A 17,697-nucleotide genomic window follows, 5' to 3' on the forward strand; every position below is an offset into this window, starting at 1 on the left:
TTTTTCCAGGGGAGTTTTTTAATGCAATTTATGTGGAATTTGACTTGATTTGATAACGTTTCTGTGTAATTGCCCCAGATTGAAACATTAAAGCTCGGATTTTCACGTGTGCAGACTTTCATTATTCATCATTACATGACCACAAGTACCACAGACAATAACAATAACATTAGCGTGAGATGGATAACAGCAGTACCAGTATTAAAATACTCCAATTGACAGCTTAAATATTTATCTTTTTTTTTTATTTATATTTAGATTTTACATATACATCCCAGTCACAGCATATTCAACATTCTAAATGCAGCAGTACTACGTCAGTGTTACTACAGTGCTGAGAATGATCCACCCTCCGAATAACATCAGGTGGTCCTGTGGGGGTCCTGGAAGAACAGACTGAAAAGGGGGCTAACAAAGTATGCAGAGAAACAGATGGACTACAGTCTGTAATTAGCTACAGAGTGGTCCTATATGATATGATTTGTATGAAGTATGCTTATACACCATCTGTCTAGAATGATTCAACATCATTAATTATTAAGGAACTTTTATTTAGTTAAAACAGCTGCAACAGGCTTTACATCAAATTCTGTAAATGTAGTACATTTAAATGATCATTTTCAGCAATTAAAGGCAAGTGAATGGACTATAATACTTTCATATGTGTCCTGTTTATCTCTTTCTCTCCTTTTGTTTGTTAATTTGCATCAACAAGAAACCTGAGGTCTCTTTACACTGGCAGTAATCAACAATTTGACACTATTATTAAGACTAATAATTCAGTGGTTCAGTGCCAATTCGAATGATTTACTCAGAAAAGAAACAGTGTTAAAACAGTAGATTCAATTTCAAGTTAACATCGATCCAATTCAACACACATACACATGATTCATGAGCTGTTTTTTCACAGCTCATCTTTTCTGCTGGATTTATTGCTGGGTTTCTCTGAATCTTCTGTTGATTCATCTGAGCCCTAAAAAGAAACAATAATAGAAAGAGCACGTCATCAAAAACAACATTAAAGCAGAGAATGTCTTTTAAATGTCTGCTTTTGCTGAGTCTGATTCAGTGAATCTCAGACACTGCAAGTGTTTTTGTCTGCTGCACAACAAAAATACCTTTAAGAACAAAGAAGTTTGCTCAATCTTTACACCAACAGCAGCAGCTCAAACATGAAAGACACTTTTGTCATTTCCTAGTTCCTAACTGGGGCACTACTATGATTCACTAACAGTTATAAACAAGCTACATAAAGTAATAAAGTATACTATAAATTACAGCATAAGGTATGTGGACACGGCTCCTAATTATTGAGTTCAGGTTTTTCAGCCACATTCATCGCTAAAAGGTATTAAAAAATCAAGCACATAGCCCTGCAAATCTCCAAAGATAAACACAGGCAAAGAATGGGTCATACTAAAGGCCTTTCAATGTGACACTGTCATAGGGTGCCACCTTTGCCACAAATCAGTTTGTGAAATTTTGGCCCTGCTAGATCTTCCCCAGTCAACTGTAAGTGCTATTATTGTTAAATGGAAGAGTCTCAGACATGGATGTCCAATTTTATACACCAATGTAGCTGCAGGTTTTCATTGTAACAAAGCAGGAGCATGAATGATCTGTTGTTTGAAGACTGAGACTGACTGAGTAAATGAGTGGAATCAGGTGTGCTCTTCTTTTTTGGAATGAAAACCTGCACCCCCACCGGCTTTTAGCACCAACAAGCTCAAATAGGTGTGATGGTCACATACTTTTGGCCATATAGCGTAGCTTCATAATTAAGCATACATAAGAATATAACACATGGGTCATGCCCACTGAACATTTCAGTCATTGTATACGGAGTTGAACTCCGTGGAGCTAACTTTAAAAATGAATAACAAAATATTTAGAGCACTGTTTTGAAATTTTGTATGGTTCCAAAAATCAATTGAAGTTTTTGCTTGAATTTTTAAATGGAAATCCAAGACATGACTGGCCAAGTGCTTGATGAGTTGGAGTGGAATAAGCCATGTGCAAATTGCCTAACCTTGATTTATGCAGTAAAATTTATTAAAATTTATCTATCTATCCATCCATCCATCCATCCATCCATCCATCCATCCATCCATCCATCCACCCACCCACCCATCTAAAATAGTTTCATAAGAAAAACTGTGTCCAGTTATTTGCATTTTTATCAATGTAAAGTAAGCAAAGATGGACTGTAAGCCATTTCTTCATACCCAACCAAAATTATATTTTTGATTGCAGGTTTTTTTACTGACCTCCTCCTCATCACTGCCCTTTTGATCCTTCTCCTTATCTTCATCATCTTTGTCATCATCTTCATCTTTGTCCTCATCATCATCATCATCATCCTCATCTTCTTCCTCTTCCTCTGGCAACACTCCACCGTTATCCAGAAATTTGGAGAATGTTTCTAAATCTCTCTTCCCGTTGTAATCGACCACCTGAAATCAGAGTGTTTAAAACAGAACTTGGTAATAACATTTACGTCCATTGATCAATTTTCCTTTTCTTTCTTCAGCACTGTCACACTTTCTTTAAGCTTCTAATGAAGCAGATCCCACCACCAGCATGAATGACTCAGATTTAATACCCCTCCAGTGATTTAGCAACTGTGAAAGCTTTTATATATTGTCAATTAAGCAATGTGGTGTTGAATAATGTTGAATTCCAGTTGAATCGAGCCTAGTCAGAAGTCTACTTGCAACAAGCTGTTGCTTTTGTGTAGCACCTCCAGTGGACATGTTTTGTCAATACTTATCTTAGCAAATGCTCCAAACACGAGTTCAATATTTTGAATATGGTTTTATTTTAGCTCAATTGAAGTGTATTTCATAGGTGTTAATATGTTTTTCCACAGTTTTGGAGGTACATGGTTGTACAAGGCCAAAGGTTTACCCATAAAACTTTTTCTGCACTTTTGGAGATACACAGCCATATAAGGCTGGGGGGTTACTAATAAGATACATTTTCTTCCACAGTTTTGGAGGTATACAACCAGATAAGGTAGGGGGTTTACCCATAAAATATGGTTTTTACCCACAGTTTTGGAGGTATAAGGCCAAATAAGGCTGGGGATTTACCTATAAGAACAGTTTTGGAGATATACAGCCGTATAAGGCTGGGAGTTATGTAACTATAAGATACACTTTTATGGAGGTATATGACTGGATAAGGTTTGGGGTTTACCCATGAGACATGTTTTTACCAACAGTTTTGGAGGTACAAGGCCATATAAGGCTGGGGGTTTATCCATAATATATGTTATGGCACACATTTTTGGGGTATAAAGCCATATAAAGCTGGGGAATTACCCATAAGATACCTTTTTCCCCACAGTTTAGAGGTATACAACTGCATAAGACTGAGTTTCCTCATAAGATGGACAGACAAAGCGAATATTCACAAAATGTATGTGTTACGTTCAGACTTCTCCAAGAAACGTTTTCCATTACAGAGTTTGCATGGCTAGCTAATAAGCTAATGAGGCTAACCTAGCTGAGGGCAAGTGTTTTCCAACTGTAAAATCCACTTACCCAAGTGGCCACTTGAGTAACGTAGTATTAAGCAGTTAGGAGTGGTGAGTGGAAAATATCAAGTGCGTGTTAAAATAACGTACTGAAATAAGGGTTAGGAGTGTAAACCTCTTGTGTGCATATAATGAAAAGCTAAATGTTGATGTGGAACTTGCTGACCTTTCTTTCAGCCCCTGCTGGAAAGTACTTCAAGGTGGGAAATCCCTGCACTGACACCTCCTCCACCTCATTAGCTGTGGCGTCCATGTTAGCAATGATGATGTTTTCATGGTCCTTGTACTTTTCCCCCAGCTTCTCCCACACAGGGGTAAGTTCCTTACAGTGACCGCACCAAGGAGCATCTGAAAACAGGGGACAATATCACACTCACGTCAACGATGTGACTATGTAGTTTTAGTTTTGAATTAAATGAATAAATATCATGCTTACAGAATTCCACAAAGACGTTCTTGGTCTCATCAAAGGCGACTTCTTCAAAGTTCTTTCCCACAAGGACTTTGACTGGATTCTTGTCCCAGTCTTCTGGAATCTCTTGGGTCATCAGATGGGGCTACATAAAGACGGATGAGGGTGAAGTTAACAAAACAGCAATCATTCCTGAACATAATATACTTGAACACTGACAAAAGAAAAGAACTACACAAACGAGTGTAAACAGGCTACAACCAACTGCTTAGAAAACCTCACAATAAAGACAAAAAGGTGCCTAATTGTGGAATAAAAGAAGGTTTACAGCAATTGAAAATCACATTGGTACAGTGTTCTGCAAAAAGTCACTATTCTTCCAGTCAAAACAGCCATTAAGTACAAGTTATTGTTTTTCAGGGGATATTGACTTCTGGTGATCAATTAGAAGATAATCCACTTACATGAGTCAGGGGAAAGTCAAAGGAATATAGGTGAAAACAGAAGTTTTCAAGACCACCAAAACTATCATCATCAGAAAATAGTACTTAAACCTTCAGATCTGAAAAAATCTACAAGTGTTTCCATCCATGCTTCCACTGTGAGAAAACAACTCAACGCTATATATCTGAAAGAATGTGTGGTTGTTAAAAAGTTATTACTAAAAAATGAATTAATTCTGCAAAAAAACAGAAGAAATTCTGCAAAACAAACAAAGAAGCTGCTGGTGTTCTCAGAACAGTGGACTGCCCACCTCAGAATCCACACCTCAACATCACTGAATGTGTTTGTGTCACGTGTTTAACGAACTCTCAGGAGGAGACGGACTTCATTTCCCAGAATACTCTGGGAGATCATGTGACTCAGAGACTTCATTCCAAGTCAGAGATAGACTCCATTACCCACAAGTCAATCGGGGATCACGTGACTTCTGACAAAGTCTCACGCACCTGTCAGCACTCACAGTCTCCTGAGTATTAACCTGCTTCACCTGTGTCATATGATCTGTTTAGCTTAGTATTTAAGCCCGGGCTGTAGGTAGATTCAGTGCGAGGTATTGTTTCCTGGTGAACTTACTGAGCGTTTATTTTTACCTGTATGCTTCTGATTATCTAACCTTTGCTTCATTTGTTACTTTGTCTTTTGCTGCCCCTTTTTGTACTGTTGCCCTGTATTTTGGATCTGTGTTTTTGAACATGCTTGCCTGTTTTTCGACCACGTCTTTTGCCTTATCCTTTTGGTTTTGTTTGCCTGGTGTTATGATCACCTTTGTGATCATTCTCCGTTCTCTGCCTGTGTATTGACAACGAGCTTGCTTAGAGATAATTAAAACTTTTTTACCTGTTTAATCCGCACGTGTCTGAATACTGCTGAAAGGTTACAGTTTGGTACTACTTCAATCGTCCGAAGCAGAAAGCGCAACCAACTTCTAAGACTGAACTTCGGAGGTGTGGAAAAAACATCCCTGCAGAGTTCACTGAAAAACTGAATGCAAGTCTCTTGAAAAGAATGGAAGCTGTACTTTTCTGTTACGCTTTCAGCTTTTTTTTTCCTGATGCTTGAAAATCAATAACTTAATGCTTAGTTCTTAGTGGAGGTATTGACTGGAAATGAAATAAACAAAGTGTGGTCTTTCACTTTTGCAACTTTGCATTATATGTTGAGATATATATTTATATGAGTCTACATGATGCACAACCCAGTGTTCACCTTATCAGTAAGGAGAGGGTATTTACTAACCGTGAGTTTGCCATCCAGCATATCCTGGCAGAAGGCCTTCAGTGTGTCCTCGCTGATATCTTCATCCTTCATAGCATACTTCTTCACCGTGTCAGTGTTGATGAGGCGGAGAGTGGGGGTATCACTTGCGGAGATACCAAAATACTTCATCACATGCGAAACTTGTTCGTTGACATCTATCTTAATGAACAGCACCTATGTTCACATAGACACACAGTGTACATTTACGTATAAAATGACTCTCTAGACCAGAGGTTCTCAAACTAGTCCTCAGGGCCCGCCAATCAGTTCACTCTAACCAGCTCCCAACACTCATGAACTAGGTATTCAGTGTTCTTAACTGCTTAGTTCAGATGTGTTCAGAGCTGGGATACAGCAAAAATGTTGGGGGGGCCTGAGGAGCAGTTTGAGAAGCACAGATTTAGACCTCCATACACCGATCAGGCATAACATTCTGACCACCTGCTTGTTTCTACACTCATTGTCCATTTTATCAGCTCCACTTACTATATAGGTGCACTTTGTAGTTCTACAATTACCGACTGTAGTCCATCTGTTTCTCTGCATACTTTTTTAGCCCCCTTTTACCCTGTTCTTCAGTGGTCAGGACCCCCATGGACCCTCACAGAGCAGGTACTATTTGGGTGGTGAATCATTCTCAGCACTGCAGTAACACCGACGTGGTGGTGGTGTGTTAGTGTGTGTTGCACTGGTCTGAGTGGATCAGACACAGCAGTGCTGCTGGAGTTTTAAACACCTCAGTGTCGCTGCTGGACTGAGAATAGTCCACCAACCAAAAATATCCAGCCAACAGTGTCCTGTGACCACTGATGAAGGACTAGAGGATGACCAACACAAACTGAGCAGCAGCAGATGAGCTATCGTCTCTGACTTTACATCTACAAGGTGTTCTTATGTTGAGCTAAATGAGGCTACTATTGAACCAATTTACTTCACTTGTTGCACTACAAGTAAATCTGTGATATTTCAAGTTAGATTTGTTACAGATTTGTTCTTTTTTCCAATACCAGCATTTTCTGTTGACTAAGTATTGATACTGGGCGTCTGTCCCAACTTAAATGGTGCAGCAGTTACACTAAGGTGCCTAAATGCTGCACCTGCAGTACCATTTAAGGTGGGACATCACTTCATCCTTGTCAGAAAGTATTCGAATTGCCATTAGATTAGCACTAACAAACCACCAGAACAGGGAAGTTAGCATTATGGTTGAGGAGTTTTTCTTCATGTTTGGACAGAGTTTTGACATTTATGCCCCAAATTGAAGGCCTAGCTATAGTAGTCACAGCTCACCACTGTTATTATCTGAGATTTGACATGTCTAATGATGGAAAGCCAGCTTTGTAGATTATGTAATAAAAACAAATGGAGAGGCAAATCTGAAATCAAAGCTCATGAAATGTGTTTAACTGTATGTGTGTGTGTGTGTGTGTGTGTGTGTGTGTGTGTGTGTTTGTGTTTGGTCTGAATTAAAACTCACTTTCCCTTTAAACTCGCCGGCAGCGGCTCTGTAGTCATCCAGCAGTGCATTTTGGGCCTCGATGGTTGTGTTTATGAACAGAAGGAGGTGGTTATGGACTTTAGAACCGAAAATCTTTTCAGCATTCTGAAGGAACAGGACAGGACGTGGACGGGGACATGAGGACACAGTTTGAGACAGCATTGATTAATGGCAAAAAACTTGTGATTTGATTATACATTTGTGATTCAAATATATACGGCCACTTTGCAGAAACGATTTTAACGGTTACCTCTTCACTAAATGTGATGACGAGCTCAAGACTGTTGTTCTGGATGAACGTAATCAGGTCTTCCTTGTCCAGCTTACCGTCCTCAGGGAGGGGCATGTCGGCTCGCTTGTCATCAAACTGAAAGACACACAAATCTCTTTAATTTTCAGTCTCAAATACAAGTTGTAAAAATGGCTGAACTGTTATCAGGGTCACCTTTTTGAAGAGCACTACTGAGTCCTTCTGTACTTCATACTTCTTAAAGAGCTCTGGACTGCTGGTGATGCCAAAGTTAAGGCTGATTGTGTCCACTGCAACATCATAGAACACCTTCGCCTCCTCTCCATCCAAGTCCTGTCAGAGGAAGGGAATAATACACCACTATTTACTGCACTGAATCTCAAAGATTAAGGTTCTTGGCTTGGACATGCATTTCTATGAAAAACCTTTATTTGGTGTGGAAGCTTTTATGTAGAAGTTCTTTAAACTTTTAAAAGCTTGCTCACACTCATCGCATTTGCAGATTGTATTTACGGATACAGAGAAATGCGTCTATTTTGTGTTCTTTTCTAGTTTATATACAGCCCTGTGCAAAAGTTTTAGCACCCATGAAAGAACTTAGCAGGTCAGTAAGTATTTATTTGCTTAGAAAAACATTTTAAAAATGCACAATATATAAAAAGAATATATATGTATATATATATATATATATACATACATATGACCTGTCCTCTCTTGATAGCAGAACTGCATTTGTATTTGTAGTTATAATACAATACCTGGTTTGGCTAATCAGTACTTAACTATGTTAAATCAAGTGTGCTGCCAATGGAATTTAACAAATCTCTATGGGGCTCATTGCGTCCAGGTGAAATTTATTATATTTTACAGTGTGTTTATTCATCTGCATGTGATATTTGGTGTTTTTAGAAGCAAAAATGCAGTTATTATCCAGATAAATGGTTTTAAAAAATGTGTTTAGGTGTCTAGACCTTCTGAGTGAATCTTTGAAAACAGGAATTTCAGAATTTCCTAGTATGTGGTATATTTCCCTTTGCTTTAATGGCAACACACACTGCAGCTGGCATGAGCTCCACAGGTCTGTACAAAAGCCTCTGACCAGTAGATCAAATCCACTTGAGAGTCATCTGAACATGAGCTTCAACTGAATGAAATGAATCTTATAGCCAACTGTGTCTGAACACATCGAAATTAGACCTCCGCATTTAACCCATCCATGCAGTGAAACACCACATACACACTAGTGAACACACACACACTAGGGGGCAGTGAGCACACTTGCCCGGAGCGGTGGGCAGCCCTATCTCTGGCACCCGGGGAGCAGTTGATGGTTAGGTGCCTTGCTCAAGGGCACTTCAGTCACGTACTGTCAGCTGAGGGAATCAAACCGGCGACCTTCCGGTCACAAGGCTGGTTCCCTAACCTCCAGCCCATGACTGCCCCCAATTGAAGGAACAAGACCTAAAAAAGAGGCCTTAACAGTTTTACAAATGTGCTTACATTTCAATACATTGCAAACTTAATGGAAATTAGTACAGTGCAGGATCCTTGCTAACCCTCATGAGTGTTATCTGAAAATTTGGGCTCAATTTACTACATGTAAAACTTTACAGTAGATGAACTTGAACATTTAAATTTAAATTGAAAAATAAAGGTTGCTAAATGTTTTTTTGGCTTGAGCATACATTTCTAAGAATATCATTAACATTATGTTGAGGTTCTTTAAGTTTTAAACGTTCACACTTATATCTCACCTAGAGAAATCTGTTGAAAGAGAACCAAAAGTGTTTTTTCTTTGCCATTGCTCCAAAGAACTTTTTTGGCACCCTTACTTTTAGGATTCAACATTTATTGGCTTAAATGAGATTATTATTCACGCCATACATGTCAGACAATACTGGCAAAATTGATTAAAAATGGACACACAGTTAAATCAAATTTAACAAAAAATCTAATTTATCTAATTTCCCAACTTGTCCCAGATGTAGGGAATGAGCCAAGACATGTTTGTGCTTCCTTAGTTTAGAACTGAAGCTACAAGGCCAACGTGCTAGCAAAGACTGGAACTCAATAGTCACCCAAATAGCTCAAATCGTTTCTGTAAAAATACATTTGCAAAACTTCTCTTAACTCTAAGACCAATTCTAAGTCTTGCACAGACTTATCTGTGTGTTTTAGAGCACAATCAGATTTATATCACTACAGCCAGCCATTTCAGCCAAAACCTGGGCTGGTATTCATAAAGAAGGAACAGATTCATTTTTATAGCTCACAGTAAATCATAATGTGTTTTAAACCACATCAACAAGTCCTGGATGTGATTTGAGCAGGTTGAGAGGAGTTTTGGCTATTAGGGCTATTTGGGTGACTATTGCATTCCAGTGTTTGTAAGCAACATTAGCCTCAAAGCTCCAGTTCTAAACTTAAGAAGTAAAATTTGGATTCCAAATGTGTCTCGGCCGATCTGGGGTGGAAAATTATGTAAACTTTATTTTTCACCATACAACTCCTTCAACCTCTGCCCTTTGTTTACCTTAAAGAATCCAACCACAACCACATCGTGTGCATCCAGTAGTTTCTTTGCATCTTTGGCATTCTCTAGGAGCGTAGCACTAGGCCCCAGGCGCCGCTGCAGCCACTGCATAATGCCCTTTGAGGTGCGCTTTCCTTTAACACAGGAAACATGTTCGTCAGGTACGAGCACACAAAATGACTGGATTGGTTATTTTATTATGTGAGAAGATCACCTGTGAATTCTATGACGTTTTGCCTGTTCCCATCTTTGAAGAATTTAAGCGTTGGAAAGCTGTCAACGTCAAACTCCTCAGCCAGTTCCTTCTCTTCTGTGGCATCAACCTTGGCCAGTCGTACTGGAGAGGACTCTTTCTTCAGCTGCCCTGCAACCTCAGCATAAATCGGCTCAAGTGCACGACAGTGACCACACCACGGGGCATCTTTGAGACAACAGGAAAGAGGAAAAAAATTTTTTTTGCCCAAAAAAGCCAAAGCCAACAAAATTACTAGGGGCAGAGACTGAATTATGGAGGTATTTAGAAAAATCAATGGAATTCCCCTTTAAAGGAATAGTCCACATTTTTCTGAAGCACCTGCCCATTGGCTGGTTTGTATGGAAAAAAGCCATATAGTATGTTATAATTATGACAAGGTGTCTCACAGCATGACTTAGTATCTCATAATTACAACTTAGTATCTCAAAATAATAAGGAAGTATCTGATAAGTATGACTTAAGTTCTCATAATAATGAGAAAATTATGAGATGCTAAGTCATAATTCTGAGGAAGCAAGTCACAACAATGACATAGTAAGTCATTATTATGAGATAGTAAGTTATAATTATGAGAAAGCAAGTCATAATTATGACATAGTTAGTCATTATTATGATATACTTAGTAATAATTATGAGACATATTTTCATAATTATTCCATAATTATGTAAATTAGTAGATTTTTAATCTCATAATTATGATTTGCTATCTCATAATAATGAGATTTTACGACTTAGCATCTCAGAAACATGACGTCACAATGAGATCTCATAATTACTTAGTATTTTAGTTACATGTCACACTTCTGCACATTTGAATGCACAATTGCTGTTAATTTACTAAAATTAACCTTTTGGTGGGAATATTAAACATAAAATGTGGCCTGTGCAAAGGTTATGTCACATTTAATGTTATTTCCAATATGTTAAATTTAGCAAATAAATAGCAATTGTATTCTAAAATTTGCAACCTTTGTTCTCTGTAAAGGATGTATTAACTTATTTTCATGTTATTTGACTGGGGTGTATGTACTTCAGACCTAAGTTTAGCCTCCCTAAAACAGGCTTTAACTAAGAACATTTTATTTGAGATATGGAAGTGTAGCCCATTGGGCAGTTTCTCGCTGTAAGCAGTATAAGTAGTCACTGACTCAGCCACAAGTATCCTTTTAATTTATCAATTGTGTCAGTCATGCGAACTGGAGAAAAATAGCTTTTAAAATATCAGTTAAATTAAAAAAATATATATTTTAAAATAGTATGACATATGCTTTTTTGTCATTTATTTTATTTGTATTATCGTACTTTATTTTCATTATCTTTATTTCATTATATATAAATGACAAGTTTATTTATTTAAGCAATGTAGTTTTTCAAAGATTCTGTTTTCCCCATATACAGTAAATTATTGTTTTATTGTCCCCAAAAATGTTCAGAAATGACTTTCGTGTCCTGTGTGTTGCAGCAATTCTTTAATACTGTCTAACAGTTCATGCCTTTTACTCAACGTGGCTTAAAGCTTAGAAGAAGTGACGTAGGCCACAGCTGTGAATCAATACGTGTCTTAACTAATCTTGGTCATGTGGCAAAGCAGCACACTCCCTCCTCGCAACATGGGAAAATTTGCATCTGTGCTGAGGGGTTTGCTGCGGTCAGGAAATACACGCACACCTTGAACTTTTTCGAGAGGGTGGGCAGCTGCATCCACAGCGCCCAGGGAGCAGTTGGGGGCCTTGCTCAAGGGCACCTCAGTCACGTACTGTCGGCTCAGGGGGTCGAACTGGTGACTTTCCGGTCGCAAGGCTGGTTCCCTAACCTCCAGCCCATGATTGCCCAACATACATATATAAAACATTCTTTATAACATATCTATTTATAACAGATATAACATATGTTAGGCCTAAAAAAAGGATGATATCTACTCATGATAATGATAAAACTCCAATTAGCTTTCAGAAATAATGTGTTACCTTGTATTAGTGCTATATTACCACATTTTACACAGGCGTTGTAATTAAAACACATTTATATTACTACTTTCATTGGCTGTGTTGAATTAGGTAATACATGTTACGTTAAAGTGTGGTGCAATTCCACTGACTTTTCTAAATTTCTGCATTACTAAATGGTTAAGATGTAAACATTTAGTAAACATTAAGTCATTTAGAGTAGAGAATCTTACAGAGTCAGAATTGTTCACAGTGGTGGTGATAGGAACCAGATGTCTTAAGAGTTTAATGCCCCTATAAGCTCCCTCACAGAAAGTTGGTTCTGAAAACATTGTTTAATGTCTGAGACATTGTTTTATGATAGTTTAGATAAGAGTTCGGCCTAAAACATACTTCTAAAATCCATTTATGGTGGAGGGGTACATGGGGGGGGCATTGTAAAGCAATGTAGTCGTCTATACAAAAATTCTAAAAAAATTCAGAAATTCCAAAAATGTCTCTTTTTTGGTAATATAATAATTAATTGCTGTAATAACTTCTGAATTATGTGTAAATGTTTGAGTTAAATCAAAGCCGTACTCACAGAATTCCACAAGCAGGTTTTCATTCTCGCTGAGGGCCCTCGCAAAGTTCTTGCTATGAAGCACCAAGACATCTTTCTCCTCCGTTATCTCATCGGTCTTCTCCTTTTCCTCTGGTTCAGCCTCTGTTTCGGTCTCTTTCTCATCTTTCTCCTCTTCGGATCCTTCCTCGACCTTCTCTTCTTCTGCCCTCGAGCACAAAGCGCACAGAAGGAGCGAGAGCAGCAGCACACGGAGGAGCTTCATGGTTCTTCAGGAGCGCTGCTGAAGCGATCTGACGCTGCTCTGTGGCCTCGTGGAGCTGATAAGAGACGGCTAATAGTGACGAGTCATACAGGTTTGTGTGCGTGGAACAAATCTACTGGCCTCGTCAGAGCTTTCTTACAGTCTCTCAGTTCAGACGTTGAAGGGGAAAAATTAGCATATGTTGAGATTATATGCAAAGGGATCAACGAATGAAGGGAGAAATCGTCAGTGCTGTATCTGTGATCCCGCTGGACATAAATGAACTCTAGGATTGTCCTGTGAATTATCAATAAAGTTGTGTTCATTGAAGTTAAAATCACATGTACACAGTTCCTCCCCAACAGAAGTTCATTTTAGGTCTCTGCCCTTTGCCCTTGCCTTATTTTTGATTCTCCTGTGCCCCAAGGTCAGGTTCAGATAAAGTATCTTAATATCCTGTCATGCTTTGTTGCTGAGCAGAATGACAATAGTAAAAATCTACATTCAGAGACACATTCAGAGAAAACAGCAGGCTGGGTCCTTTTGTCTTTTATTTATGCTAAAGAATGTATTGTACCATCCTATAATGAGCTGCATTCAAATAGAAACTAACACTATAAACCCGTACACATACGCTTTGAATTAAACCTTATTATGTACCACTGTTTCATGTGAGTCAAATTAGTTATAGTTCACTTTATGTACAGCGCTGTGCAAAAGTCAGAGACCACCCTTCGTTTATTCTGAAAAACAGGCAAGTTATTCATTTTTCAGCGACAGAAAACATTGTGTATTACACCGAAATCTCAGAGAAACCTCAAAAACTAAGGCAGTACCCCTCTTGTCACTGGGGTGGGACCCTCAAGGGTACATCTCAGTACCTAGTCAGGGAACGTAGTACCATAATAAGTTGTATTGCCTCCACACACCCCGTCTTGTCTCCAGGCTTTTTATTTTATTGTTCCGTTTTAAAACATTAGGTTATGAAAAGGTACAAATATGTATTTTTCACCCAGAAAAACTATTTAAGGTGCACAGTTGGACCTTTGAGGGAACATTTACATTGTTTGTACATTGATGAACGAAAAATGTAGTGTCCACTCTTTGCCTTTATTACAGCTTTAATTCTTTGCAGAAGACTTGCTTTCAGAATATTTCTAAGAAATCTGCAGGGATGTTTTTTCCACACCTCCGAAGTTCTGCTTTTCATGATCCAAGTAATCAAACACATTCAGTGCTGTTGAGGTCTGGACTCTGGGGTGGTCAGTCCATAGTAATGAGAAATGTTCTTCTACTTTCTATTTACTTTTCTCAGTAAGAGCTTCTTGGCAGCCACACATTGTTTTGGATCTATAGCATAGTTTTGTCTTCTCTCAGTGTTAAGATGGAGAGAAACACCTGTAGGTTTTTTCAGATCTCAAGCAAGAACGAAACAGTTGTGGTGGATTACTAGGTTGTAAGGACTCCCATTTTCTTTAAATGTTTAAATCATTTTTTAACTCTTGTTTTTTTTTTCACTTATTTTACTTTGACTACTTCCTTACGCAAGTGGATTATTTTATATCTAATCTCTTCAGAAATATCTCCTGAATATGAATAACATCAGACATCAAAAAAGGGAAAAATGTGATCTAAAAACACTTTGTTGATGAGAGAGGTCAGTGGAAAATGGCTAGACTTGTTTGAGCTGACAAGAAGTCTATAGCAAGTGGAATAACCACTCCTTAAAATGGTGGTGATCAGAAAAGCATCTTTGAAGGCACAGCATGCTCAACATTGAGGTGGATGGGCTACAACAGCAGAACATCACATCAAGATCAGTTCCATTCCTGTCAGCCAAAATCTGAATCTGGAAGCTAAAGTGGGCGCAGGCTCACCAAAACTATACAGTTTAATATTGGAAAAACATTGCCTTGTCTTATCAATCTTGATTTCATCCATTATATGCAAATGGTAGGGTCAGAATTTGGTATGAACAGCATGAACCTATGGACCTAACCTGCCTTGTGTCAACAGTTCAAGCTGCTGATAGTGATGTAATGGTGAAGGAAATGTTTTCTTTGCACACAATGGGCCCCTTAATACCAATTGAGCATCGTTTGAATACCACAGCTAATCTGGATATTGTTGCTGAACCCTGTGCTTCACTTTATGGCCACAATTTATGCAACTTCTAAGAGCTGCTTTCAGTGCAATGGTGTGAGCTGTGCTTGTCAAACTAGTTCCATAAATATATGACAGTGGGTTCAGTGTTCTTCAGTGGCCTACCACTGCTATTCAGTGAAGATTTCCAGTGTCTTATGACACCTTTGAGTCTCCATATAGAGGATAATAGTTGTTTAGTGCAGATCCATCCAGGTGGCTCTGTACCCTGCAGATCTATTTATTGGCTCTGGTGCACTGCTTCTGCTATTGATGTAATGTCATGCCCTTTGTCCAACTTTTAAATAAGAGATCCACTGGATCTAAACTTAGAAATCCACTGGAGAATTGCTTCTCTTATGTACTGACTGGGTCCTGAGAGGTTGCTTTCACCACCAAATGAAGTTGATCTGAAGTTTGATGTGGAGCAGTTAGCCTAATGCAGCTAAGTAATAAAAGCTTATACCCTCCAATTAGCATCAGGTCTAAATCATCATGCTAAAAACCAGTGACTATTAGAGCTAGGTCTTTAGTTTGGGCCAAGAATGTCAAAAATCAGACACCTCTACTATGATGCAAATTTCTGTTAGTGTCTCTGTGGGATTTTAATGCTATGTTAGCGCTAACAGAGATTCACAAGAACATTTCTTGGCTATTAGATTAAACCTTGTAAAAGACTTAAAATGTATTATACATCATTAATAATGGTGTTAACTAATAGTGTTAATAGTGTTCTTTAAGTGTTATTAAACAGACATTTGAGTTTCTGATTATGTATGAGATGCTATTTGTGTAAAATGTCATTAAGCACATGGGGATACATCGATAATTGTTTGATAACTGTTTGATAATTGCTTGATAATTGTTTGTTCATTTTAAGGCCCTGAGAGGTGGGATATTCCAAGTTGGAAAACTCCAAGCTCTCGGATGTCATGAACGCAGAAATAGACCATCAGTTCAGCTCCTGAAGGCCTAACCAATGGGAAAGTTTGCTTGGCTGTATCTACCTAGATGTCACTAAGTAAAACAAATCCTGGCTGGACCGTTTTCTAGTGGGTGTTTCAAGAATGCAACCCATTTCTTTCCAAACAAAACTTAACAACGAAATTGCTACAACATTTGCTGAGATTAAATAGAACAAGCATAATGATTATGTCAAATAACTGAAGGCCTAGAGGGTTCCAGACTGCTAAAAACTGTATATACATGGAATTTTTGGGAATGGGAATCTGTCCATTTTTAGGATAGGATTGAGGCTAAGTATGAGGTCATTTAAGAAAGCAGTTTGCACAGTGATAATTGGAGAGTAATTGGAACCAAACACCTTTATCGACTACATTTGGGGTAAGGGGGAAAGTATGAATACAGAGACCCCCTAAAGTAATTGGGCACTTTAACCACTTAACCATTGGTAACCTTTAATAAAGTTCTTTAGGTTACTTCATAACATTTTTAGCAAAATGGTCTTTGTTTCAGAGAAAAACACTTTTAGCACATCAAACTGATGGTAGACTCTTTATGTGGAGAGCCTACAGAGGAATTCCAACCAGACTGCAAAGCTGTAAAGCAAATAGGTGGAAACATCAAAGTTTGTTTTCTAACACAATGAACTTAAACTTTAGGTACTTAAAATTTTTCTATTCAGTCAAATAGCGTAAGGTCAATATACACATACTTGGCAAATGCTGGTGCTACAAAAAAGTTTTCTTGGAATATAATTCTGTTTGGATCAAAATAAACAGTTTTCATTCACGGAAATGTTCTTTGTCCATTTCACAAAAAGCAGTGTTGCTTAAAGACACCACAATTCATTTATTTACTGTTGACATATTTTCAGTTTGCAAGTATGTCACACATAGACTCATATATAATCAATCCAAATACTGTCACTTTAAACAGTGTTCTGTTAGCTGCTATCACTCAGCCAAATTAAACTGATCTTAACTGTATGGATACAGTTTGGAACGTTAGAATGCAACCAACTGTTTTGCATAGCCTACTGGAATTATGCAAATCATGCTTTCTCAATTTAATGCAGGGGTCAGTGTCAGCTTTGTTCAAGGAAACAGTGGCAGAACTCTGAAGATATCAAAGTAACTCTCATTACTTGACATACTCACTTAACATTAGGTAGACATTAAGCTCTGAGTGATTGTTCAAGATTCAAACCTCTGAATCGTCAGGGACGTTAGGCCATTGGCTTGAGAGTCTACTGGAAGCATTAATGCTAAATAAACAGTAACCTTATCTTTTAATTAGGCATTTTAAGCATTCCTATTTTTATTAAAAATAACCCGAGTACACGCTTACATTTGTAGATTATAAAAGTGTCAAATTGAATGTATTCTGTATCCATGCACACAGAGACAAGGCTGGGCCCCTGAAAAATTCTGTTGGGCCTCATACACCTGTAACCCAAGACACAAGGTTAAGAACTACACACCCCCAACCTCAACTGTGAGTTCTTTAATATTAATCATCTATTGATACAGAATCCAATATGGTATTTGTGTTTTTGTAGATAAAACTGCCACACACAGTTCAAGTCCATTCAA

At 38.1% G+C, this 17,697-nt stretch overlaps 1 protein-coding gene across 1 annotated transcript; it reads right to left on the minus strand.

Moving 5' to 3' along the window:
- Window positions 1-530: 530 nt before the first annotated feature.
- On the minus strand, window positions 531-13,093 carry pdia2 (protein disulfide isomerase family A, member 2). The gene is made up of 11 exons (XM_036557402.1): window positions 12,778-13,093; window positions 10,207-10,413; window positions 9,993-10,126; window positions 7,655-7,792; window positions 7,460-7,576; window positions 7,189-7,314; window positions 5,691-5,885; window positions 3,975-4,095; window positions 3,705-3,886; window positions 2,268-2,453; window positions 531-973 (listed from the first exon to the last, which is right to left on the minus strand). The coding sequence occupies exons 1-11, from the start codon at window positions 13,019-13,021 to the stop codon at window positions 905-907; spliced, it is 1,719 nt and encodes a 572-aa protein (XP_036413295.1). The 5' UTR covers window positions 13,022-13,093; the 3' UTR covers window positions 531-904.
- Window positions 13,094-17,697: the final 4,604 nt, after the last annotated feature.

This window comes from Colossoma macropomum, unplaced genomic scaffold (assembly GCF_904425465.1).
Source record: "Colossoma macropomum unplaced genomic scaffold, Colossoma_macropomum, whole genome shotgun sequence".
Classification (NCBI taxonomy): domain Eukaryota; kingdom Metazoa; phylum Chordata; class Actinopteri; order Characiformes; family Serrasalmidae; genus Colossoma; species Colossoma macropomum.

Coding starts and splice junctions, on each gene's coding strand:
- pdia2 (XM_036557402.1), bottom strand. CDS start 13,021: ATGAAGCTCCTCCGTGTGCTGCTGCTCTCGCTCCTTCTGTGCGCTTTG. Junction 7,793..9,992: donor TTGTGGTTGGATTCTTTAAG/GTAAACAAAGGG, acceptor TTCCTCTGACAG/GACTTGGATGGAGAGGAGGC. Junction 4,096..5,690: donor TGCTGGATGGCAAACTCACG/GTTAGTAAATAC, acceptor GTCTTTATGTAG/CCCCATCTGATGACCCAAGA.